Raw genomic sequence first — 27,699 nt, forward strand, 5'->3', positions numbered from 1 at the left:
TTCTGCGAGTATTTCATTCGCAACGATAATTTAAAATGCATCGTAAACGATACAATATCGACAATTTTAACACGTGGATATGGAAGCGAAAAAAAAAACATTACGCATTTATTAAAGGTTTTCTAGCGTTCGTACTCTTATAGATACTTATATACCTATAGGTAGGTAATTACAAAAATAATTTTATAGATACTTAATTGAAAAATGATTTAGATTTTTTCACTTATACTTACTCCAAGTCCAAACTAATCCTCTGTTACCGAACAGGTAAGTAAGTTTACCTATAGTCGTCGTGAGTGTCAGATTATTGGTACGAAATTGAAAAATACTTACATACTCGGGTAATAATTAAAATTAATTGCCATGACTGGTATGTAATTTTCAATGTCTAGCGATCTTATCGTTTACTTTTCAACTGCTATGGATTTTTGATCAATGAGGTAATTTCGAGTAGGTATACCTACTGTAATCAAGGAGATTTGAATAATGCTGGCAATTTTTAAATTGAAATAATACAGAGGCAAGTTTCTTGAAAAAAATGAAAAGAAAAGAAATTATGAACCTACTAACTTACACTCAATGTGATATTTTTCAATAAACAGAAAATTTATACCTAACGTGTTTCTTGCTGCTCATGCTACTGTTTTTCCTGCAGGTAGCTACCAAATGCACTGCGTGCTTCACGTTATGCCTAATGAAGGAAAAAAAGGCGTGAAACTATCTTTGTTGGGATTAGGTATAAATGCCACTTATTAAATTCTGATTTCACGAAGTCGAACGCAAGCTGTTGTTAAATAATTCCGAAATAAAAATTTGAGATTGTTTGGTCTCTTCCACATCTTCAAAATATCTGAACAAGCAATCAAAATTATTTTTAAAAATACTTCTCAAAGAATTCTTATTCGTAGCTTCAGTTACGGATATTTTATTCAATTATTGTATATATCTACCTTTATTTTTGCTTTCAATTTCAGGCAAGCCTACCTACCTACCTACCTACTCCTGAAAATAGTTAAAATGGGCGAATTATCAAAAAAGGGCCTAGTCTAGACGTCTAGAATTGCATCAAAATCATTTCAATTCAAATTTCATGAAACATATTTTTAAAATTATGTAGGTAGTATGTACCTAAGTTATTCCTAGAATTTGAAAAAATCCCCGCTTTAAAACAATATTTTCTCTTCTTATTTTTGAGTTTATTTCTCAACAACTTTTTCCTAAATCACGTCGAATTTGAAAACAATTTGAAAATTTATTTGCTCCAATACAAATCTAAACCAATTGTGTGTGATATTTGATATTCTCGTTAAAAACCCAAACCAATCATTCAGGAAAACTATGTAGTAGGCCGATGATCAGTGGATTTCTTCTGGAAAACCAAAACCATCGGTGAGAATATGACAAGGTGCTCGCACAAAATCGATAGATATTTTGCCAAAGTTGACGTCTTGATGATGATGATGATGATGATGATGTTGAAATGTATTGAAAGTAACGTTGCAATCGTACGTGAACATTTTACGAATGATGTGCATGAAACAAGGATACGTTAGTTGAAAACGATCGCTCGTGCTTTAAAAGATGAAAGGAACTTATCATTTAATGTTAAACATTTATCTGGGATACTTAAACGTTTAGTAATATCTGCATTTGGGTTGGGTTAATGTCTTAATGGCGGGTAAGTAGTATTTAACAGATGAAAATATTCCTCCAAACTGGCGGTCGTTGTATCGGCGTCACTTTGAAGCCTATGTAACTTATTTCGAATTAATGAGGTGCTAACCACGCAGATTACATACTTCGTTGACATTGTAAACCAAATAGGTAAAATGTAATAAAAATATTTCACGCGTATTCTATATGTACCTACCTACTACCTACCTCGCTCTATATTAATTCAACGCAATCAGACAGAAAATAATTAGGTACCTACCTATCATAACTCGGAAGTCGGAACACAGAACGTTCATTATTTTGAAAAATTATTTATGAAATGACAAAATCAAATATTTGAACCTACAACGTACCGAATTTGCCATCAGATGCAGATGCAAGTGATCCGGCGCGTGTAAAAATATTCTCATTACCAGTGGTAAGTCGGTCGTCTATTCAATTTTTATCTCCAAACCATTAAGTTGGATTACTCGAACGTTTTAAAAAATAATCAAGTATGTAATACGAAAAATTATACCATAGTCGTATATTGTAAATTCAAGTTATAATATATAAACTGTTATGTATTTGGACTTGGACCAGATATAAGTTTTTTCCTACTTACGACGATAGTGATATTATTCTTCGTTTTAATTACTTTATGGGAGATTTTTCATCCCAAATGTTTTGACGTCTTGCGTGCCAAAAAGATGTTCTTTGTTAAAATCAATCCATTTCTTTCAACAATATAAAAGAAAACTTTTTGTACAAACCATCAAATTCTTTTAGGTATACTTGAAGAAAAAAAACCAAGTGGAATGAAAACGTTAACGTTCAGCTCGTACTGTGCTAAAACGATATTTGTTGTTCTGCTATCTGTACACAATCCATTAAGATAGGTACCGTGTATGATTTATTTCTCAGAGACAAAAACATCGGTACTTAATATGTAGCTTTGATTTTAGATTCTAAGAGAGTTATTTTTTTCTTTTTTAGCAATCGTATTTCATTCTATTATTTCTTATTACCTATTTTTTTATTTGTTTTTCATTTCTTTTTTGTTTTTTCCTTTTTTTTTCTTTCGTTCTTTCTCTCTTTTTTTGAATTTTTTGTTTTGTTTTATTTTGTTATTTTCTACGTATGTACTTTAATACTTATTTGCGTTTCTCATATCATAATTAACAAAATAATACAAGTTTTTTTTAACGGGATAGGTTTCATTGTTTCACAATTTTATTTTACAAACAATAAATATAAATTTTCCAAAATTATTTTTAAAAAATTTTTAACGAAACAAATGAAAAATTTTAATGAGTAAGTATAGGTAAATTACTTTTAAGTATTAAAACTTTGTTTATGAGATCTTTCGAGCAAAAATTAAAAATCTTTTTTTGATTGAACTTTTTTTTTCAACTTACGCCTAGCCTATATGATGAGTATCTAGTCGAGAAGGAAACTGGGAGATAGTATTGCCCGATTTACCTACAATCTTTTCTAATTACGTAGGTATTTGATGAAACTTTTCGAGCTTTTCAATTCATGAAATAAGGATTCGCGATTCGGCAGAACACTTAAAAATCCTTGCTTTCCAAAAAAAAAATCAAGGTAGGTACCTACTCCAATAATAGATAACTATGTGTAATTTTTAAAAAAAATTAAAAGAAAGAAAAATTGGGTTTTATGTTTTATTCTACTGGTAGACTTTCAAAATTCAGTAAATTTAAAACGTATCTTTTGGTCTCAATGTCCGGTATTGAATAATTATTAATGAAGTAGGGAAATCAACGTTTTTTTAATCACCTTTTTTCATTTTCAAGTGATTTTTGTAAATGACACTTTTCAATTTTCCAAAAAAATCAAAATCTGTTTTGAGTATTCATTTTTACGCTTGTTTAATCGATACTCAATGAAATGTTTTCGATCATTCCAATCAATAAAATTTGATAGTCGATCAGTAAGATCGATGGTTCCTTCAATTTTGTAACAGATCGATAAAAGATTAATCAATTGATTAATCAGGTGCTAGCCTAATTTTCAATAATCAGCAGGCGAACACTTTGGCCAATCGCGATAAATATTCTTCAATCTTGCCCTATGGATCTATCGCACAAAAAATCGTACCTAGCAATCAATATTCACTTTTCTTGGTCCAGTCTTGGAAAAAAAAAATTTCCCAGTGAAGTCGTTTTCGTAACATATAACGTGAAGAAATAAAATCATCGAAAAAAACGGTAAACCATCGTGAACGCTTCAATTATTCAATCCTTCTAACATCTAAAATAATCTACCGCATTAATAACCACTTCTTGTATCTTGCCAATTGCCGATAAAAAACGTAAACGCATAAATTTGCACTCAAACACCACTCCAATGCACTTGACGTAGGTAGGCGTTTGAAAAAAAAAGAGCGGGAATCGAGCTTTCAAATATCAACGCATATGAAATTCAATTTCATCCAATAACGTTACAAGCTTACGAACGGTCTAACCAATCGTCAACCTACGTTCTGACATAAGAGCTAAATTTAGAACCGAACTAGCAGAGGTTCTAGTGACGTATCGGGCACATGTTAAACTTGTTATCATCTGTCGACGGGTGTTTATAGTCGTTCGTAAACTTCGAAACTGCGAGGTAGCGTTGTGTGTAGTTTTTTTCATCTTATTTCATACATTTAGTTCGTTTTATTTCAATTAACGCAGTTTTAATTTGTTAATAAATTTTTTGCCTTATTTCGCGAGCTTTAGAATTCAAGTATTTTGTGAAACAGTCGGAGAACGAGTTTTAACCGGTTGCAAGTGAATTGAACGGGTTTAGGAATCAGTTACCGATGATTACTATAAGTAAGTGGGTGGATTTTAAATATTTTGATTTTTAAATGAGATGTTGGCGAAATTTTGTAATTTCTAAAAACGTGCCGTACTTATTATCTGTATTCTGTACTTCGAATTGAGCGAAAAAAGAAATGCGAGTTGAGCTGGATGCTTGCTGGAAACAAAAAATGATCGGATCGGGTACCAACTACCAACTATAAGGTCTAGTAATAAAATACAAAGTATCGAATTAAGGATAAACCGTTGTCTACAGTGTAATTTGTCATTTAGTAAAATTATAGCACCTGGTGACAAAAAACCAACATGGTACCTACACATTTGCTTTTTGTACAAAATGTGTAATTAATCACGAAAATCGGAAGTTTAACTACTTACATAGATATTAATTTTTTTGAATTCCCGTTTTTGTGTAAAAGTATGTACTTCACTCATGCTGAGAAATTTACTTACTTACGTAGATTTAAAAAAAAAACAACCGTTCTACGAAAGATCATAAATTTAGGGTTCAAAACGGAAACCTCCTACCTTTATTGAATCGATATTTGTCTTGAGAATAATTCACTGCCTTAATCGTTGACATTAATTTCGTATCAAGCGTGTAAATTATTACTACACTATTTCGAGTAAAAAATACAAAAAACCTTCGAGATTATTTTTTAAATGCGACGGTTTGACGAGAAACTTGAGAGTTTTTATAAGTTTCCCATTCCCAGTGACGTCAATTTCCAAAACAACATAGTGTAGATATGCATGTTTTATTACTGCAAATAAAAATGCAGTAACATAGATTAATTTAGGTCCTTACTTTGTTGGTAACATTACCAGGAATTCAGTCATAAATGTTTACACGAACACAGAACTGCCATTATTCTACATCAACTCCAATAAGTGTCTGGTGATAGTTCTAAATCAATGAATACTATTTCTGAAGGTACCTTTTGAGAGATTTTGAATTTTTGTTTTCTGTTTCTCTGTTGAAAAAAAAATTAAGTTTAGTTACCCACAATTTAGAAAACAACTTGGTCGAAATTTTATTCATTTTTTCAAAATTTGTGCTCACTCCAGTCATCTTATATTGGAGTAGGTACCATACCTACCTATACTTACTCATTTTGGTAGGCTATGGTTTATTTTTCCAGAACTGGGGAACAAACCAAATTAAATTGTTCTAGGAATGAATTTCAGAATTTGAAATTGGCGACAAACTAATTTTCTGATTTCATGATTTCATTGATTTCTATAAATTTATTAGAGCGGTTCTATATAAAAGTAGTACATATGTACTTATATTGTTCATGATGTTTCCTTGAAAATTTTATTCGGTTGTTTTATCTGCGAAGAAATGAATGAAACATCTATTATATGTAGGTGTATAGACATAGGCTACCTACGAGTAGTAATAACATGCGGTTCCACAATTGCAGTATAAAATTTGTAACTTGCCCCGAGAAATTATTTTTATTTAAATTTTTCGAAAATCGTCTCATATTTGGTCATGCCTTTTTTTCAATTTTCCTGAAAAAGGTATGAACATCTGATTTATTTTACCTTGAAGCAAATTTTAGTTGAAGGTACTATTATGCAAGCTCAAAAAGTACTCGTATTTATGTATGCTTTTTTTTTCATTTTTTCAATCTCTTCAGTAAAGTAAAAGTGAATAAAAAAAATTGTGCCACAAAAACCTACCCTTCAAGTACAGTAAAGTACTAAAATTGTTTTTATATAATTTTTTTCAAATTTTGAACTTTTTTGTAGGGAAAAGGATTGATTACGTATGTACTTACAAAAAATATCAAATTTTTGCTACGTGTTTTTGGGGTCTTTTTGCTGGAATTTATTCTTGAAAGCAGACGATAAAGGGTTGAAGAGGGGGTAGTAGGAGGTTTCCCTGGCTCCGATCTCCTGAAAGACCCAAAAAATTAAAGTTTTTAGAATACATATAGTGAATTAGGTACTTAGAAAATAGCTGAAAAAGTATGGTATTGAACCTCTTAAAATTTGGTTTCTCAGTTAAATTATAAAAAATCGTAGTTTTTTTTCAGGTTTGATGTATAAAAATAAAATAGTATAGGGAGCCGAAGGGAATTCTTGATGTCTTTTCAGCAATTCATTTGGTTCTTTTTTTCTTCTGAGTAATCAATCATCATACTTTGAGTACCACGATTTCTTATGGAGGTGAAATCTATTTTTTACTCCTAGGAAATTATTGTTTTTGGTACCTCCTACAAGCGGAACAAGGATCCAGGGATGTTGAAAGATGTTTCCTCGCCCCATCATGAATTTAAAAATCTGTGTTTTTGACCACAGATTTCACGTCTTCCTGGATTTTCAACCTCACTTCTGATTTTCATTTTTCCTTTCAAAAAATCATGATTTTATACTTTTATAGGTTATAGGTATTTATTTGTCCAAATTAGTTTTCATTTGGGTAAAATCAACGTAAAAATGAGAATGAAATGAATAAGTAGATAAGTATGATAATAGGCAATTAGGCATGCACCGTTTACGAAGCTCGCGATGTTAGAACGATATCAGAGATTGTTTATCAAAAAATAATACGGAGGGAAAGATTATTACTAAAATTGAGTAAAAATTGGCGTTTGTTTATTGAAAAAAATTGAACTCTGCGTATCATTTCATTAAAAATAACTAAAAATAAAAGAACAAAAATGAAAAAAAAATTGAAAAATGTTCAAGTGCAATGATCTATAGGTATGTCTGTATAACATGTAAAACAAATTATTCGGCATTATTTTATCCTATCCGTGCCAGACAAAGGCATACCTATTTGAAGGGAGAAGTCTCATTTGATTTAGAAATTGTTATGAAGGCAGTAGGCACTTATGTATGCCCAATGACGACTTTTTATAATAACCTTACGACTACCTATTTTATCGGAATCTTTAACCATCTCTATTCTCTACAAACCTACGACAGCGATTATAATCGTTTAAGGCTTGTACGAAAAATGTTTTTAAAGAGTTTAGGTAGTTCTGCTTTTTGTAATTAATTGTTTACGACACGATGTATTATTTATAACAAGAAGAAAGCTTTCATCTTTATTTTTCTATGCTCGTTTTAAAAAACACAGTCAGCGGAACGAGAATCGTTCAAAGGGCTAAAACGTGCTTTGTACTTGTCAAAACTTGTTTTCCTTCTGCAAACAAAACATAACACTCTCGTGGTCTGCTCGATGCCTATTGTCTATGGTACCAAGTCACACCGATCGATTACAATTTTCTCTTTAGTTGTAAAAAAATAGATCCAAAGTTGAAACTTTTCAATTGGATTCTATTTACTTGTATGTATCTACTTACCTACTTGCAAAAAAAAAAAAAAAAATGTATGACTGTAGGTATACCGGGTATACCTATGTACCTAGTCTACTTGATTCATTTTTTGTATAAGATCTTATAATGGAGGATTAGGCTGCATAACACGATGTGTTTTTGTTTTGAAATTGGCTGACGTCGTTTTATAGCCATAGATGGAATTTATACGATTCCAAGAACGAAAATCATGCATATGCGTGTGTTTAAGTCGATGTTTAGACAGAGTTATAACCGAAAATACGACCAGGATTTTTTTTTCTGGAGACTAGATCGTTTCCTCATCGCATTCGTAGACGACAGAAATACATAAGTGTATGAATTAGGGCTTAATATATGTACGTAACATTTAAGTCATAGAATAGTTTGTAGTAGTCGCGAACTCTTGTCAATGGAATTTAATATCTACTTGTGTATGTGTTGACCCAAAAATTCGCCTTGGTAGCTACTAAGTAGGCAATCGTAATCGTATCAAATTTGATCAAAATGAAATCATAGAAACTAGTACTTACTGCTAATCAAATTGCAAATATCGTAGGTTTTCCACCTTGTATTCGCATACCATAATCGATTGAAATCAGCGATAAAATCAACATGTAATTTTCGATTGACAACTAACAACTTGAAAATAACAGACTTTTTAATACCTATGCCTACTTACCTACCTACTGACTGTATATTGAAATAAAAGGTAAAAACTGAAAAGTAATTGCAACGTACCTTTTTTGAAAACAAAGAGTGGGAAATTAAACGTATTAACACATACCTACGACTAAAAGAAGTCGCAAACTTTATCCAACCCAGTCAGTTCAAAGCTAGGTAAGGATGATAACTGATAAGTAATAAAACGTTTCTAGTTTCTGTATTTTGCAAGTACTCAGTACCTATGTGTACGAGTGCTATGCAAGGTCACTTATGTTTCAAAATTTTATGGTCAATGTAAAATTTAAATGTCGGGTGCATTCTCGAAAAAAATTTCGAATCAATGTATAAATTGTAAATTTGTAAGCGGATACGGTACCAAACCGAAAGAAATAAGCGTGATCTATAGAATGCGTATTATGAATGGGTACATGGTTTCCTGAAGATAAATTAGTTTATGATCTTATAAGGCGTTATGATTCTGAGCAAATCAAACACTACACAGTTGTTACCTATCTAGCTAATTTTTGGTTGGTACTTTATGGGAAAGCGGAAGTCAGGTACCTACATACAGAAGTTGAATGAAACGAGAATTTTACCGAATACGTACTTACGTATGGTATCGCTTCTCTATTACGACGGAAGGCACAGAAGCGATAATCGCCGATCAGTGTTGAACATGGAAAAGCAACCTTGCAGCTGATGTTTAGTTTTTCTGCGATGAGCCTAATCTAGAAATTGAAGGGGCAGGGGTGTATATTTTCGAAAATACAATTTTTGACTATGAATTCTGGCATACTTTTTATAGAGACGAACAAAAAAGGTTCTCTGAGAAAATTGCCTATCTCTAAAACTGAAGGCGCTACGGGCAACCATATTTTGCGATCAGAATACATTTTTTGTACCTAGTAAGTTTTTCGGTTAAACTTTTGTCAATTTTGAAGGTAAATTCTTGTGTAACTTTTCAAAACGAGCGAAAAATGTCATTTCCTGAAATTGTCTAACTTTTAAATTGAAAGGAGCCCCAGAAACATTAGTTTACAGAAATTTTGGGGCATCCTTGAAAATTCATTTGCACGTAGCACCTTCAGTTTTACAGATAGGAAATTGTGACAGAGAACGTTTTTTGTTTGTCTCACGCCAAAATCCATGCTCAAAAATTGGATCTTTGAAAATCCATTTATACCCCTGCCCCTTCAATTTCCAGATTAGGCTCTCGCTCTTCGCAGAAAAACTAAATACCTACTATCAGCTACAAGTTGCTCTTCCATGTATAATAACAATACGTTAGGCAAAGTTTCGTTCTGATCGGCGACTATCACTGCTGTGCCGTCCGTCGTTAGCAAGCTGACAGAAAGCAGCGTCATAAAAATGATACCTTGGTACATTTCTTAATTTTCCTGCGTAATACCTACCTCAGTGAGTTGTTTTGCGGAAAATTTCATTGCTTTGCATTTTTTTTTTTTTTTTTTTTGGCATTCCATCTTCCATTCAAATTGGCAACAACATTTTTTTTTAACTTTTCTAAAAAGAATTAAAAATCATTATTACAACAAGTCATAATCAGTATATTATATTTCTTACAATTTTCATTTTACAATCGCTGTAGTTTAAATTACCTACTCATTGTCAGTAGGTACATACTCGTACATACTGATACCCACTTACTATACCTTTACCTACCTAGTTCAAAATTGCTGGAGATCCTAAACGTTTGAGGGCCTCACGAGCCATAAACAGAATTATTCAGTTTGAATAAAAATATTTTTTTCCCTTCAATTTACAAAATAGACACGTTTTAGATAACCTGGAAGTGCGATGTGTGAATTACCTCCCCGCACTCCTTCATCACTTCTTCCCTATCGACAGTATACGCTTTCTGTTTGTTTCCTCGTGAGCTAATTTGAGTTGAAAAATTAGAAAATTTGAAACACATCGATTATTATTATTATCGTTATTATGTACTTGATAATTTATAGCATTTTTAACTCGTTAGGTTGATCCCAAAAATCACGGTAGGTATACTTATTTATATGTGGAAAAAAATTACGAAGAAATTGACCTTCTCTTTGTAGGTATGATAGGTACTGGGTACCTAATAGGCTTTATTATGTCAGCTAGATTAATGGAATAAGTTATTCAGTTCCGTTTTAGTGCACGGTCGTAATTCACTCTAGCACCCTTAAAATTGCTGCAGGTGAGATTTTGTAAAACCACATCATTAAACGCTTTAATAAAGATATGCCGAATGATTAAAATCAATCGTAATTTTATAATATTGATTATTACGTAGTAATCGTTCAAGCCAAACTCACGATCTAAGCAACACATTCATCTTCTTTAATGAGCTTGTGTACATATCTATCCTAGGTAGTAGGTACATTACATACTAATAATGACTCGAAGGTGTTATGAAAAAAAAGTTTCAGTCTCACACATCCAAAGGACACAGCTCGCACGAAGCCCATTTCGGTTTTTTGCTACCACTCGTGATTTAAAATTTGCGTTGGATTCTGTGTGTTGTGTGACGATGGCGAATCCGAGTAAATCTGGATGCAAATTTTTTCATCGTTACGCTCGCGCATAATCGTGCGAGATTTTGTGCCTACAATGTACTATTGTAGTGACAAACCTTGCAGATATGGCGTAACGTATGACCCTTTGGGTCAAGATGGTTGGGGGTTTATTCACGTTTTCCGTACTCAGCGTTTATTGAAAAAAATAAATACTCGTACTTATTGTTGCGGTGTTGTTGATAGTTGATAGTGGCATTGCTTCCTTTGTTAATTTTTTTATGCATCAATACAAAAGTTTGCATTGACGATATATATACTTAGTATGATTCTTATGTCCTTTCACGAGAGATAGTTTCATTTGTCTGTGAAAAGGATTTGTTTGGGTTATTTTTTTATTTTCAGTTGAGCCACTTGGACATTGATGGAATTCGAAAAAAAATTGAACTCCTCAAAATATGTACCTATAATTATTATTAGGATAGGTAATCCAAAATATGTTCTTATTCGAGTAAAATATTGAATATTTTATTTGATTATTCGGAGTGATTTATTGCCCAAATATTCGAATATGTACCCTGAAAATATTTGAAAATATGCGAATTCAATATGGGTATCGTTTTATTCGTCTTGACCTGCACTACACGAAAATATTGCTACACACATAATTGAGTTATATTTTCTGAAATATGTACCTACCTACCTGCATTATTCACAAAATATGTAGAACAAAAAGATCGAATAAAAATTGTACCTATTTTAAAACCTCAAAAATCATCAATCGTTTTGAAAAATAGAATACATTTCAAAATAATATAAATCAAAATTTTGTAAAAATTCCCAAAATATTCAAAAATATTCTAAATGAAGTTAGGCTTATTTGAAAGGAAATTTTCTGAAACGTAAAATGATTGTATAACGCTTGTTATCGGAATGCCACAAAAAAACATTCAAAAAAATGTATTGAGTTGCCCTAATTATTAAGACGTATTATTGTATGTTTATGTACTCCTCGGTCCTCGCTTATGCCAAAATTGGGTCTCTAACGTAGATTTTAATTCAGTTGAATATTCTTACCTATGTACCTACGTAAATGTATGTATGTTTCTCCTGCGTACATACAACAGCTGTAATTTAATTTTTCATCAATTTTTGTGATCTTTGGAAAATTCATATTCCCGCAGGTTCCCAATTTTCCATTTAGGCAACTGAAATGTTTCGAGATGCTCTGTAGAACCCCACTCTCCATACTTTGGTAAAATAAAAAGCAAAATCGGTCAGTACTGAGAAGTTCTTTTTCAGTTTACTTGTTTTTTTTTTTATGTTTTTTGTTTTTAAAATTTTTTATAAACATTTCTACCAAAGGAATTAAAAGTATAGACCTTACTCTCCAACTGATGTAGGTAGGTACCATGAGTAGTATGAGGGCTGCACGCCTTTATCCGTTTAATAAAAATTCCATAAAAATACATATGTACGTTTAATGCATACCGGGTATGATATGCATTCCTGCATTCGTAGAAACTGAAATTGAATAAGTGAGTAATTGTAGTTTTCACTTGAAAAGCATCATAATGTACTAGACGATGGGGTAACAGCAATAACATTTTAATAGCCATGAAAAAATGATTTCAATTTAATGTTGATTAACCCGAAGACAGTGTGCTTTTCTGTACCACGTGTATCAGGCGTTTTGATTCAAAACGAAGAAAAAAAATTAGGACAAAAATTTTCTCGCTGATTAAAACTCGTTTGGTAGAGAAACTTTGTAACTCTACCAAATCTACGATACACCAACGCTATAAATACTTCGTTAATATTTCTCAGACCATAAACGCGATGTACTCGTACATATGGTTTCAGTGAATACCCTACTCATGCGATATAAAGTAAGTCTAGCTACAAATTCTTAGTAGTTTGGAAGAATTTATTTCACTATTGTGATAACTCGCAAATATATTCCTTAAGTGTAAATAACCTCAACCTTGAATTTGAAGCCGGATAAATGTTAATTCGATGCCATCTTCGATAGTAAATTTCAACAATGAGACGATGTAAAATAGAATACAAAGTTAACATTTTTGAATAAAAATTATAAATTTGATTGAAAAAAAATTCAACCAGCCTAATAAGTGATTTGGAAAAATGATAGCTACCTAATTTTTAAAATGATAATTAGATTATAACCAACTAGATATGGTGACTTAAAAACATACTCCTGCCAGGCTGTCAGGGACGGGAAATTCTGTTCCAAGTTCCATGAAGATTAACTAGTACCTTACCTACTACCTAGGTAAACTAATTTGCTACTCGGAATTCCCCGGGCTGTTTTTTTGTACATATGAATAGAAAGACGTATCTATACCTATGCATAGGGTAATCCATCAGTCTGTCTGTTGCCCTTAAAAATTTCTTCATTCATCAAGTTGAGCCACGCGTAAAGTTACCTATTCAGTCTCATGCACCTAGATGTCTCGGTCTCTGGGTATATATATGCCTACGAAAAAAATTTAATTACAATCATTCGACTTGAGAAAATATTAAAAGGGAGAAAAACGTTTTTAACACATTGTCGTGACCAGTTTAATTATTGACTGTGTGTTTAATGTTCCATAGACGGACAGCTCAAGGTATTATTTTAATATCGCGTCGTTTTAACTTACGTTATTCGTCGGGTTAATACGAATAGGTACCTTATTAATGTCGGAGGAAAGTCGTTGATTTTGGTACCGGTGTAATTTCAATTCAGGTATTGTGTCACTAGGTAGATAAGTGCACAATATTATGATTTCAGCACCAGTAGATAAGAGTGATGAATGATGGATAGTGACTTAGTGAGAGTGATGTTTTACAGAAATCTTCCTTACTACAGGTGCTAGTGCTACGAATGAAATGATAATCTTCGTACTGCATTGACGTGGCTGTAATTACTTGCAAAAATATTGGTAAGGTTTTTGTCCAGATGACAATGAAATTTCAAAAAATCCTTCAAGTACGGAATTGGAGTTTGAAGAATAATATGTACTTAGACTTACTAGTTACTAATAAGTACGAGTGTCAAAAAAAAATGTCAAAAAAATGTCTACTCGTATGTATGTATCTAATCTATTTCCAATTATGCTATTGTTATAATGTAGGTACCTAATTTATCTTCTTATACGTATTTTCAGCATGATTTGAGCATTCGAAGCAATATCTCATTTTTTTCATTTTATTCAATAATGTACGTCTAAAAGTAAAATAAATAATTGCTTCAAATTTTCAATTTTTTTAAATTATTTTTTTTGAAAACTTAATCGGAGAGCCCAGTAACTTCCATTTTTAATTTCAGAGGTTCTAAAAATAGTAATTTAATAATATTTTCAACCCGTTATTTTTTCGAGATTTCCAAAAGAGAAGGTACTTAATTAAAAATTTCAAGTTACGGTGTTTTTCGGTCGCTAGCTGTGATTGGTCAACTCCAACGCCAACGCCTTGTAAAACAACCTCTTTATATACCTACGTAGGTAATTTTGGTTTTTTAAAGATGTAGGTACACTCTCTCGTAGTCCGTCTTTCATTTCATCGCTGGGTGATTTGATGTAGGTAACTACTTAGTACTTATAGCTGTAAAAACCTACCAGTTTCATGATACCAATTTCCCTTTATTATTTATCATCTTTTCTTCGTAATCAATGCGCAGCACTTTGTCACAATGAATCATTTGTTATACCCGCTCGCTTACGTTCAGATACCCTTATGTAGGTAGGTACCTAATTACCTATATGATGCACTTTTTTTTGCGTAATATTACCAGTAAAATTAATTCAATAAATTTTGCAAATATATGAATCGACGTACTAATTTCTTCAGTGGGAAATCCTATAATAATAGTGTTTTCGATTCTCTCCGAAAAAATCACCGAATGATCCAACGAGATTTGCTCACATTACCCCGCGATATTCGTTTCTTGTCAAGGTCATCGATTCTGGCTTTGGATCTGTGATACGATCTCATGTTTGAAAAATTTCTAATGTAAGCTCAGCTTCCTACATAATCGTGAAATCAAAACTGATGGTTAAAAGAATTATTCGAATATGGCTTGGGTGCATTATGCCTGTACTCTGTAGCCAGAACGTCTGTTCTTATACCTGCCTACCTATAATACCTATAGATACGTACGGTATAGTAAGTACGATTGTTTCGTAATCCTACATGTACGTGTGCTCGAAACATGTCATTATTACACTCAAAATTATGCGTTATCAGTTTACTTAGACGTGTACCTACTCGATGGTGGGTATGGTAAGTCAAGTATTACCAGCTTCTTATCAAAAATGCGATATGCTTAGTTGGTACTTTTCCAACCGCGTTATACACATTTTTTTAATATTATCCCTCCACCTACTTCACTGTTTGCTTGCAATTTACCTAATATAAAAACGTAGTACGTACTACGTAGGGTCCTTCGTCATCATTGTATAGGGTGTCCCATTACGTTACTTACACTCAATATTCAAAAAAAATGAAAAATCATCGCGCAAATTTCAAGAGCACACCAAATTTCACCAAATAAAAAAATGAAGGTGGCCTTGCCCTTGGTGGAATCTCTGGATTTTACGCATGAACAGGTCATGTAGGTATATTGTATAGGCATATTCGTACCAATCCTAAAATCATTTTCGACTTTTTCGTAACCTAGGCTATACATGTAACCCGAACGAAGACAAATTTCAATGGGACATCTGGTGTACAACCTAGTGCTCGTAATACGTGTTACAATGTACATTTGTTATGATAACGAGACGTTTTTCTCGATTCTTCCAAAACGATTTATTTTGAAAAAAATTGGCACAACGAATGTTTTAAAAAGTACTGAACTCCTTCACCTTGAATTTGAATAGCCTTTTGATGTTTCTGTTACGTTTATGGATTAGGTACTTTGCTTGTCAAGAAAGAAATTAACCCTTGAATAACGAAAAAAAAAAAAAAAAAGACAACGTAATTAACATCGAGATTGAATACTTTAGATAGAAAAAAATCCAAAACAAATATAGGTACCTATGTATGTACTTACTCTGCTCGGAACCTGTCCAACACAAAACGTGCTCATTTAATACTAGTACACAATAGTTAGCTAATGTGCTCATAACTAGCTACATAGTTCCAAGTCTTGAGGAAAAATTTGATAAATCAGCGATAATCATACTGAACCCTATTAATAAAAAATTCCTCGCATTGATCATGATCTGCTATTCAATAAGTAGGTAGGTAGAGGTACTTGGTAGGTAGCTAGGTAGGCAGAATACGATCATGTGTATCGATGAGGTGCTACCTAATTGTTTATTGTGTTTTGAGAAAATTCAGCGGTGAAACGAGGAAATGTCGAGTGAGAATTTTGTAATTGTCACCTTTCTTAGAACTGGATGATGTTTTCTATTGAAATAAAAAATAATATGTTCCATCGACGAATATTTTCATGCTTCTGATTATTGGAAATCGAAAATGCAAAATTGCTATTTCTTTCGTTCCCAGGAAAAGTTTTCAAGTCGAAATGTATGTATGTATGATGTATGTATATAGCCAGTAGGCGTAAGTAATAGGGACCGCATTAAAATTGCTTCTTTTACCTGGTACATAATACAAATGTATATTTAATAGAGAACGCTCTCAAGTATCACTTACCTATCAATATTGCAATGTACCTATACCTACCTACTTTCCCTTACATCTAGATGCGTTCTATCAGAATTTTGTTTCAGAGGTAACCACTGAAGACTTGGCACAATTTTCAAGTGAATTCAGAAGGAGATGATTCGACCAATGTTAGACTCTTTTTCCCTGAGTCCCTCTTTCTTTGATAAGGTATCGACGTGAAATATTCTAAGTCTATGCGTATACAACAGAACAGAGGGTCCAATAAAACAATTAGATTTGGTTGGATTACTACATAGAATAAAAATACTTGACTGAATTTTTAAAAAATTTAAAGCTCTGTGATTGCACAGATTCAGACTAATCATACGGAAGCGTGACGAAGTGCCATGTTGAGAGGAGAGGAGATAATCTCAAACTCAAATCTCAATTGATTTTTCCAAGACATTGCTGTATTTGTTTGAATTTTATCTTACAAAAGTTGAAAAATTTTCTAAAAACGAATTCAACTTCACATACTTATTGATAAGTAGGTAATAATATCTCGCCAACCATTTAGACTTTAGTAGTTAGAACTCATTTAATTACTGGACTGAAATGTGACTGGTTCAACCGAGCATTACTACATGAGTCGGCATCAAAATCTCTTAATATTATGACAAAATTCAGAACGAAAATACTAACGAAAACTGAAATAAGTAATCCGAGAAAAGAAAACTATTTCGACGTAGGTAATAATTTCTTTCGGTGAATTCTACAGCATCAGCGTAATAACCGAGAAATACGTAACATTTTACGCATATCTTCACGTTGGAACAATTTGACTGTAGTATACATAAAATTTTACATTTATAAATAACCCGGTTGATCTATTTTTAGCGTAAATTCTTGCTGTATGCTCGCGACCAATACCAATTATTATGTTTATTCATTAATTATGTATGTATTAATTTTGACGACTCTACGACCAATATCCGATGTATTTTTTTTTAGTCTAATGTAGGTATGCAATATGCATGTGACAAAGATCACGTGCGGAGAGAAAAAAAAAGTAAAAATACTGTGATCATTGAAATTGATGACATCCAAAATACTCGTAGTAGGCCATGCTCTGTTCGTGATACATTCTTACATAAGTTTAGTTTCTTTTTGGTATTGGCACATATTTCAAGTGCCTACCATTCGCAACGAAACACTTGAAAATAAAAACAAACATCGACGAAGGTCGCCTCAGCGAAAATATTTAATGTGTCTCAAAAATTAATAAATCTTTCCGGTATACCTACTTACCTACCGTCTCCGTTTTATTTACGAAGATTTTGAAAATTCGTCGAGTTCTATCCGATAAGGATCAAAAGATAATGCTAAATAGACGGTAAGGTACCTAGCACATGAAGAAGATTTTTATCAACGGATCTGTAAAGTCGAATGAATTACTGGCTGTATCCAGGAAAAATTTTAAATTACGAGTAATGTGAAACAAAAGAGCGAAGGCGGAATCACCTATTTGTTGCGGTAGAATCGAAGTCTTGGCGATGAACATTAAATAGTTAACACGGATGATCGTAGGTTGAACACATTTTTCGCGACTAGACATCTCGGATGATTTTTGTTTTATTTATTTTTTTCTCATCTCGACCAGCCCATTAAAATAATTAATCCCCTCTATAGCCTACTTGTAGCCCTAAAGCCATTGTTTTTTAAGAACTTTGATCTTTGGTGGGAAGACAAAGAGTTTGTTGTTAGGTCCAGTGAATGTGATGTACACGTACTTACTTATAAATGTAGTAAACATCATGGTACATTGATATGAAATAAATTTCAATTTTTCATTCTCACGTTGCGCTTTTGCGAGCTGATATTTTTTGGCAAACATTTACAAAAACGCGTCCAATTGAAAGTTACCGTTATATGCGACTATATTTCGTACATATAATTAGTTTTTAGAAAATCGTAACATAGCTACCTAGTCTCGATGCCAAAATTCTACTAACTACATAATATAAAAATGGCGAAACTATAATATACCTATAGTACATAATTTAAAGCTTACAAAAACTAAAAAAAAAAAATCAAAAAGCATTAATATGCCTATACTACAAACCAAAAAATTTCAATTTTTATCATTGCAAAAAAAACACAATTATTAAAGTTGATCGTTTTTTTTTTTTTTGAAAGTGTTTCAAATCAAACTTGAGTTTTACGAAAACATCGTAAAACCAGTTTTTCTCAATGTGAAACGGTACATTTTCCATATCCCTGACCATGTAACCACCCCAATTTAAGAACTTTAAATGGTAAAAAAAAATCATGAAAATGTGAACCACAAAATGCAGAAAAAAATGTAAATACATACCCCTGTACGAAATCGAACTGTGTGCCAAAGAACAGAAATTTTCTTTCATTTTTACCGAAATAAATTTTTTTTTCGAAATAACGGAATGAAATGGTAAAAAAATGGAGGGAGGAGCATGGGTAGGACTGGTAGGAGATCAAAATTTTCTGGTGAATTTTATTTCATCAAGAGACATCATCCGAGGTCATTAAGAAGAAAATTGGACAAAGGAGCCGATTTCACCTAGGTATTTATTTGGTCACACTAGACTTCTATAGAGACCCTTTCTAAGAATTGTATTGTAGATAGGTAGGTATACGTTTTCATCCAGGTACTTTTTAACAAACCATAATTTCCAAAATTGCATCTCAACATTGCTGTGGTGAATGAACCTATCAAAATTCAAAATGAAATGGTACAATGATTGTTAATAATTTGAAGACGCTGAGTTTGATTTTTAATACGATCCCTGATGGCCTCTCCTACCCCCTTCCCGTCATCGGAAAAAATTCCAGAAATTTGTTAAATAATAATGTGGTATGGGTACACACTAACACAGGTACACAGACACACTATACGCATGACATATCGAATCTCGTTGATTCGTCATTACCGAGTTCAAATATCCAGGTAGGTATTTATTGTTCTGAGATTCAAGTTCAACTCCTCGTCCTCAGCCTGAGTAGTTAGTATCACTTTTTTTAAGAATAAAATACAATATTGGATGGCAAGCTACTCGAAAAATTGTAAAAACGTCTCCATATCCATTGATCGCGATCACCGCAGACAGTCTTGTCTTCCTAATATCAGTCACTATCGCGATCAATCAGGTCGAAAACCCATTTAGGAGATGAAATTGTTGAGAGACTAGAATCTGATACGCGGGGGTCGCAGTGGTATACGGTGCAGTGCAGTACCTACTGAGCATAAAATGTATAATGATGTTTGACCTTGGGTCAAGGAGTCTCTTCTGCGAGAGTTTTTTAGGTATACATGTGCAAACAACAACAACATTTGTCAAACTAGTTGCACTCCTCTCGTCTATTCAGTATTGGTGTATGAGAAGCGTGGGAAGTTTGCCAACAGCTGGCCTTGTCGCAGACACGTTTTATTAGCTTTAACACAATCGTGCGGTGCGTTTTTGTTTATGCCCACCCTCCCCTTTATCCTTTTGCCTCTGTTCGCCCAATCAAATATTACCTATTTTTTGGTTAATTAATCTCACCCGCGAGGTGCGCGCAGCGATGACGGTTAGGTAATTAAACTTACAGCTTGTGCCGAGTCCATCGAGGTGTCCACGAGTGTCACTGTCATTTCCATCATCCGCCGGACAAACGTGGAAGTATTTTACGATTTATGACAATTTCATCGTGTTATTTTTCACACTCCTGTGATAAGCCATAAAGATGCACGTACCTACCTTCTTTATTAATGAGTCGCGCAAGTATTAAAATTCATCGATATTTACTTGATATCCGTTAAATCATATATCAGAAACCAGTAATCAATGTGAAACGTGTTAGGTACTTAGGTATACCTGAAATTTACCAAGACATCGAAGATGCACGTTTTTACTTGGGTGGAATATGAAACATTTATTTCCATAGAGAGTAAAGTTCACCAGACTTGAAAATATTTCATTCAGTTTTCTTCTTCTGATAGTTTAATGGCTAGGTGAATTTCGCCGCCTTTTTCTCTATTTGAGTTCATAATTTCAAGGTTCGTTATTAAGTACATAGGTATTTTTTTCTTGTGGTCAATTTTATGTATGAATGATATTCTACATACCGCATAGTAAATGCCTGCATTTGTAGACCGAAATTTAGTAATTATTCAAATCAATCGATTGTGCCCTGGATAGATAACACAAATTTGGTCAAGTGGGACTTATTATTTGAACAGAGAAACGAAACCATGGAAAATTACCGGAAGAGCAACGCTGTTGGTAAACCTTGAATTTTCAACGAGAATTCAAATTTTATCAATGTTTCCAACTCATGATAAACAAGTTTCATCAATTATTTTTCCAAAGAAATCTCGTTCGAAAATTTTCATGATTGAAAGTAAACGACGATTTAGGGTTGCAATTCTTGTGAAAATGTTAATCCTGCGGGTTTTACAGGACATTATCAGGCCGAACCATCTTGAAAACTTTCAAGTCCTTCCTCTCAGTAATTATAATGGTATTTTGTTATCGTTTGACGAAGTACTTTCATCAATTCCATCATCAATAGATTATCAAATTTACCTAATCAATGATCAAAATTTACATCCCACATGCTTGTGTAATTAACCTCAATTGACTTGATCCTGAAAATTGCTTACAAAAAAAAGAAAACCTCGTAAAAAAAAATTAATTTTGCAAACGAACGCTATAAGTACATTATGAAACAAATTGCCAGGTCTATAGGTCTATAGGTACCTAGACCGACATTACATTCGAAGTTTCGCAGATATATCCACCTTTCGAAATGTCTAAATTTATAACATCCTCGTTAATTCTAAACTCTTTATGTTGCAGATTCTAATGGAATGAACAATTGAGCTATATAAGTCGCAGATTTGAAATATCGAGAGAAAGATGTATAATCTGAACGATATGAGCTGTGCTCCAGGAGCCGAGTTCGATAGATTATCGGTATCGCAAGGAGATAACACGACGACGCCTAAAACTCCGGAAATTATTAATTCCATAATGGCTCTGACGAATCCGTTCGAATATGTTAGAGGAGGCAGCGGCAGAGCAGAAGATAAGATATTATCGCCCTCCGAGTACGCATCAGCCGACACTTGCAGCAGTACCAGCAGCAATGTTGACTCACCTACATCCCCGCCTAGGGTGCAAAGCATGTGTTCTCAACTGATTAAAGAAGAATTGAAATTAACGTTGCAGAAAAAAAGACAGAATACTTTGTCTTCCAGCGAAAACGATTCGAATGCTAGTACTCCGGTCAATTCTATCGGGATCGGCGCGATAGCCGATAAATTCGCACATCGGAATGACGAAAGTAGCTTTGACGATGAAGACGACAGCAGCATGAATGGTGATTTCAACGGAAGTTTGTGTGGTGTAAGTATAGCCATCATTCTCATTTTTATACCTTACCATTTCCCCTTCACAGTTTTGCTAACACTGATGAGTGATGGTAATACCTAAGAGTATAAATTACGTATCTATACCTATATTGCCTACCCTACCTACTTGATAGCAAAACTGTTAATTAATGATAGGACGTTGAAATCATCGTTAGATAGTAAAAAAGTAATTGGTGAGTAGACTTTTGAGCTGACTGAGGAGTTACCTACCTATTTGTTGAAAAATTATTTTTCATCCACGTCTAATTTGAAATATCGTATCAATGGCTGTTATCGTGTGAAAGGAGCGAAGAAAATTAGGCACTTCTTTTTCCAATCGCAATTGAACATCACTCGAAGTCGTATCTTAATTATTAAAATCTTCCTAATGTTCTGATAATAGTGTTGGTGTATGTACCTATTAGTTAAGCAACATGTTCGGCTAATAATTTACACCAGTCAAGTTGAAATCAACCGTGTTTGAACAATTTTTAATTACAAAGCGTTTACCTGCAGTGAGAAAATATCATTTCTACCAGTCGTACATATATTCCGTTTACTAATCTTGAAAACACAAATTTAAGATATTAATGATAAGATAAGATTACCTACGAAAACAATTTACTGTACATACTGTAATGTATATAGTTACCAACCATGAATTCAAATTCTCTTAATTTGTAACAAAATTGTTTATAGTTTTTGAAATAATGAAAACATCTGTTTTAATATATGGGTAATATGGAAAAAATGATGAACAATTTTGTGAGCCCTTGTCTTACCTAAACGTTAACATATTATTCATGATTGTCCACCCCTGTTTCAATTAGTCATTGGTATTTCAAAAAAGGAAAAAAGGGGTACCTAATTATTTGGGTTGTCTAAAAATTAAAGAAGAACTCCATTCAAAGAAAACAAGTTGCGAAGGATTTTTGTATCATGAGGATGAATTTTAGATTGAAAAGTAAGCAAAATTTTGTTGGTAGGGTATAGGTATAGGTATTTTTAACTTGCTCGAAAAAGCTACAAATATGTAGATTCTGAAAAAAATTAATACTGAAAAAAAGAGTCAAAAGTGAACAAATTTATCGTCGTAAGTGACAATTTTTTAGTGAAGGCTAAAAACTGAAATTTGAAACTTACCCTCGTTGGTAAAAAAATAAAAATGAAATTCGTTCACTTTTCGACATACTATCTATTTCCTCGACCATTTTTTAAATTAGGTACTTTACCTATAACCTCCGTTTGCAAAATTTATTTGTAGGGCCTCCAATTTGCAGATTAAGTAAAAAATCGTCCGATTAAATTCTACACATTTTTCAATACGCTTGCCAATTGCTACTTGCTACTTTCTTTTTTCTTGAACAAAGGCTCTTCCTTTATATCGCGGATCCCCATGTATAATGTATAATAAATATTAGGACTATTTGTATTTATTATTGTGCAGTAAAATCTTTATTGTGTGGTACCTACTAAAAGTGCTTTCATTTTCATTAGTGGGTACTTTTTATTTAATATCTATGTACCTACGTTTTAAGTAATAAAACATCCATCTGCATCAAAATTAGGGGTAAACAAATACAAAATTTCTAAAATTTAAACAATTAAAAAATCGTTAGGTTGTACTGTTTCTCTATGAAATTGTTCACCTATGACACCAAATTTATAACTCTTTGATTGTCCTGGATGAAAAATTAGACTGATGTGTTTTTTCCATTTGTTTTGTTTACTTTTCAAGATTGCTTGTATTTCAACAAAGTTGTTTCTTGTTCATTTCACGAAAATTAATTTCCTTTACAGCTAACGCCGGAAGATGAAGAAAGACGACGACGAAGACGAGAAAGAAATAAAATAGCAGCAACTAAGTGTCGTCAGAAGAAAAGAGAAAAAACTAACCACCTAGTCCACGTAAGTAGCCCTTTTAATGAGAAATATGCCCAGTTAACCACCTACATCATACATAATTACACGTGTTTTATGTAATATGTATTTTAGAATGAAGCGCATTAATTTTTCTTTCATTTAATGGAGTATGCGAAATCTTATGTAGTTGGTCCTTTAGCCTTCAAACAGCAATATATTTTTTTTTCGGAGCAGGGTGATACATTATGAGAAATGTGACGCAGTTTAATTTTTATTCGTCAATTTGCATTTTTACAAATTAACATTTCTCGTGAAATGTTCGTTTTTGCGAGACGATTTTTTTATTTCACAAAGTTGAGATAAATTCGCAGAAGTTTTTCTGCTATTACAATATTATCATTACACCTTTACACGTTGTTTGTTATGTAGGTAATGATACTATCATTATTATTTTTTCAAAAATTAAGGTCGACATTCAATTGCGATTTGTGCTTCTTTGTTTTTAATATTTTATTTTTTTGAATAAAATGAAATTCAACTCGTATAAGTAGATGCATTAAAAGTCAAATTACAAATTCTGTAAGTTGTCCTCGCCTTTTATTCTTTTATTTGTATGTACATACATATAATATTTCTCAACACCTCGAGCACATTGAAAATTTGATTTATGGCGATTTTGAAAATAAAAATCTGTGTGAAATTATGCACCTACCGATCTTAAATTATTCTCGTAGATTTTCTTCTCTATTTACTCAACGTGAAGAGGTAAAAAAAAACCACAATCCATAGATAAAAGCTCAAATTAGCTAATAAAATTATGTTTACGGCTTGTAAAACGAATCTTAACGATGATTTGATAATTCATCCGCTGCGCGGACAGTATTTTACCTGATGTTATTGCAACTTTCGAACCTGATTGACGATTTTAATATGCATAGTTATCGACAAGAATCAAATTTTGCAATAATTACCTATACATGTAGGTTAAATGAAAAAATGACAATTCAACCTATTACCTATACGCTATCTAATAAATGTACCGATCCGTAATTCGAACTTGATTTCGACATTTTATTTGAACGTTCTTGGTTTATTTACAGGAATCGGAAGAACTAGAAGATCAAAATCAAAAGCTGAGATCACAAATACAAGAACTAGAAGTACAGAAAAGAAGTCTGATGGGTATGCTGACGTATCACAAACCAACATGCATGAAACCGTCACCTGAACAGTCACCTGTTGTTGATTACCAACAGCCGCCATTATTTTCAAATTCCACCAATTACCAGCCATCGGCCTCGTTCATCAGAAACGATGATAATAAATTAAACGATCAAAGATCTGCATTGGTTTGTCAGGAAACTGCTATAATTCCTGATTTACATCACTTGGATACGTTCGATTTCCAAGATGTTCTCAAAAATCCTTCGGTTATGTTGAGTACCACTGATAATCAATACAACGATCATTCTACGCTTAAAAATAAATATAACAATAATAATTATAAGAACGCGGATAAATGTTTTCCGATCAGACACAGTATGTCTATAAACGCGAATAATTATAAAAATAACGGCGCTACTCAACTACCGAATTATAATTTTTTAGACGATCCGATGAGCCAAGATCATTTTGATAGTCTTCATTTTAACAATACTGGAAACGGTTGTATTGTTTAAAATTTTCGATGCGTACTTGTAATATTTACTTTTGCCGGGATTTTTAAGGTATTATGAGAAATTTAAAACAAAATTTTAAATTCATTACCTACCAAAGCTTTTAGAAATTCTATCATTTTTATAAATGTATTTCATTCGCTCACATTCCGTTGTAAAAATTATTATTTTTTATGTTTTTTAGAACTAAAAGAGTTTCCCTTTAAGTCTATTTAGTTCCTGCAATGAATAAAAATACTCGTTGTTTATGTTAATCGTGTGAATAAAGTTGTATGCTTTCAAAATAAAATGCCGGGATAATATTCGCATTTGGATAAATTTTCACATTTTTGATTATTTTCTTTTTTTAAATTGACGGATGTAGATTTGGGTATTCCTATTCCAGATCTCTTTCATTGATAATGTTATCAAGTGGTACATTTGGGATTAGACCTAGTTTTCCTTTTTTTTTCTTACCTATTTTCTTTTCTTTCTTAAAAAAAAATAAGTACGCGAATGAGGTTGTTGCATTTCATACTTTTACCGTTTACATAATATCTAAGTTAAGCCGAAATGTTTATGTCGGCACCATTATTATGTAGTTTTGTCCAATAAGATTTGCGAGCCGGTAATTTAAGTTCAACAGTGTTTTTTTTTTTTTTACAATTAGGAAGACAAGGAAAAAATTGACCTAGGATATTTATATTTTCTAATGTTTCTTTGTTTTTTGTTTTTTTTTCTTGCAACAAAATGCAAATACAAATCCTTTGTCTTTTGTGTCCTCTACAAGCGGAAAAATGTTTTTCACTCTCGTTTTGAGTTGAGACTTTTTTGAATTATTTGCATTTAAAGAAAAATCCCTTTTGAGAATTTATTTATGCGATGTAAAATTTAAATCGCTTGTTGCTGAAAAGCAAAAAGAGTTAAAATAAATAAAGAAGGTTACTCAAAAAAATAAAGATTGAATCGGAACAAAAAGAAATGAAAAATAAGTAGGTATTCAGGAGGGACGTAAACCAAATTTCAATACCTTACGTTATTGATTTAAAAAAAGTTATCCCAATAGGTCCATAAACTTTTTTGAAACATTTTTCAAATCTTTTTTGGAACTTCCTCTACCTCGTCTCCGAATTTTAGGTTTATTGGTTTTCCCTGATATATTCATCATAAGATTATAAAAAATGACGAGTTTCATTATTTTATGCAACTCGTGTTCTTTCAAAATGAATTTTCGTGATTTTGGGTATTTTATTATTACAAATTTTATTTTTACCTATTTTTTTTTCAAGACGGTTCTTCGTGTCATTTAAGTAGTATCTGTCAAACCGCAGGCGCAAAACACATCGTCTTCGAACTCCGCAACCTTGCAGCTCTTCTGGGTAGGAAGTTGAATATACCAAAATTCTACCATCTTCAGGTTTTCTGTAGGCCGTTTCTCAGTATAGTTGAATTGAAACCAATTAATTGAAAAAAATGTCTGCGTACGAATACAAACATAGCGGTATCAATATTATGAATATTAAAATCATCATAATAATTTTCTTTTGAATTATTCCCTGAAAAATTCAGGTATGAAACAAAATGACAAAATTCATATTTCAGTCAGTGCAATACACAAATTAAGAGAACAACATGAAGAACCACCTGTATATGTATTCGTTTCATTACTTACCTTTTTGTTTAAAAGTTGAAATCCTACTTACCTAGGTACCTAACTAAAATTATGCTGGTTCGCTGGTTAATTGCTTTGTTCTTGATTCTTCTGACATATTACATTTTTTAATGTTTATATACAAGCATTGATTTTAAATCTGTAGATTACACTAATTTTTGTTACAGTTATTGTATTGTTCTTCATTTATATGCAAGTACATATCTATACGTTTAAGCAGTTGCATGTTGAATGTTACGTACCTAAGTATTTTGTTGAATTTATTACCCAATGTTGTTTTTTTGTTAATTTTTTATGTAACGATTTATTACGACTATTTTAATGTACTTGTTAATTTTACATTGTTTTTTTTCGATATTTCTATAAAAATACAATTACCGACCTACCATAATTATTGTGTCTGCTTACATTGGAAAATCATGAGCTGAAGCATGGATTTTCTTGCATAAAACTGGACTCGAGAAATGTTAAGACGGTTATCATGAATAGTTTCTTTT

The 27,699-nt window shown here is 32.4% G+C and overlaps 1 protein-coding gene across 1 annotated transcript; it reads left to right on the forward strand.

The window, feature by feature from the left end:
- Window positions 1-4,225: 4,225 nt before the first annotated feature.
- Window positions 4,226-27,593, forward strand: Atf3 (Activating transcription factor 3). Its single transcript, XM_065345565.1, has 4 exons — window positions 4,226-4,493; window positions 21,459-22,007; window positions 23,813-23,920; window positions 24,976-27,593. The coding sequence occupies exons 2-4, from the start codon at window positions 21,519-21,521 to the stop codon at window positions 25,552-25,554; spliced, it is 1,176 nt and encodes a 391-aa protein (XP_065201637.1). The 5' UTR covers window positions 4,226-4,493; window positions 21,459-21,518; the 3' UTR covers window positions 25,555-27,593.
- The last annotated feature ends 106 nt before the right edge of the window (window positions 27,594-27,699 follow it).

Source organism: Planococcus citri, chromosome 1 (assembly GCF_950023065.1).
Source record: "Planococcus citri chromosome 1, ihPlaCitr1.1, whole genome shotgun sequence".
NCBI classification, from domain to species: domain Eukaryota; kingdom Metazoa; phylum Arthropoda; class Insecta; order Hemiptera; family Pseudococcidae; genus Planococcus; species Planococcus citri.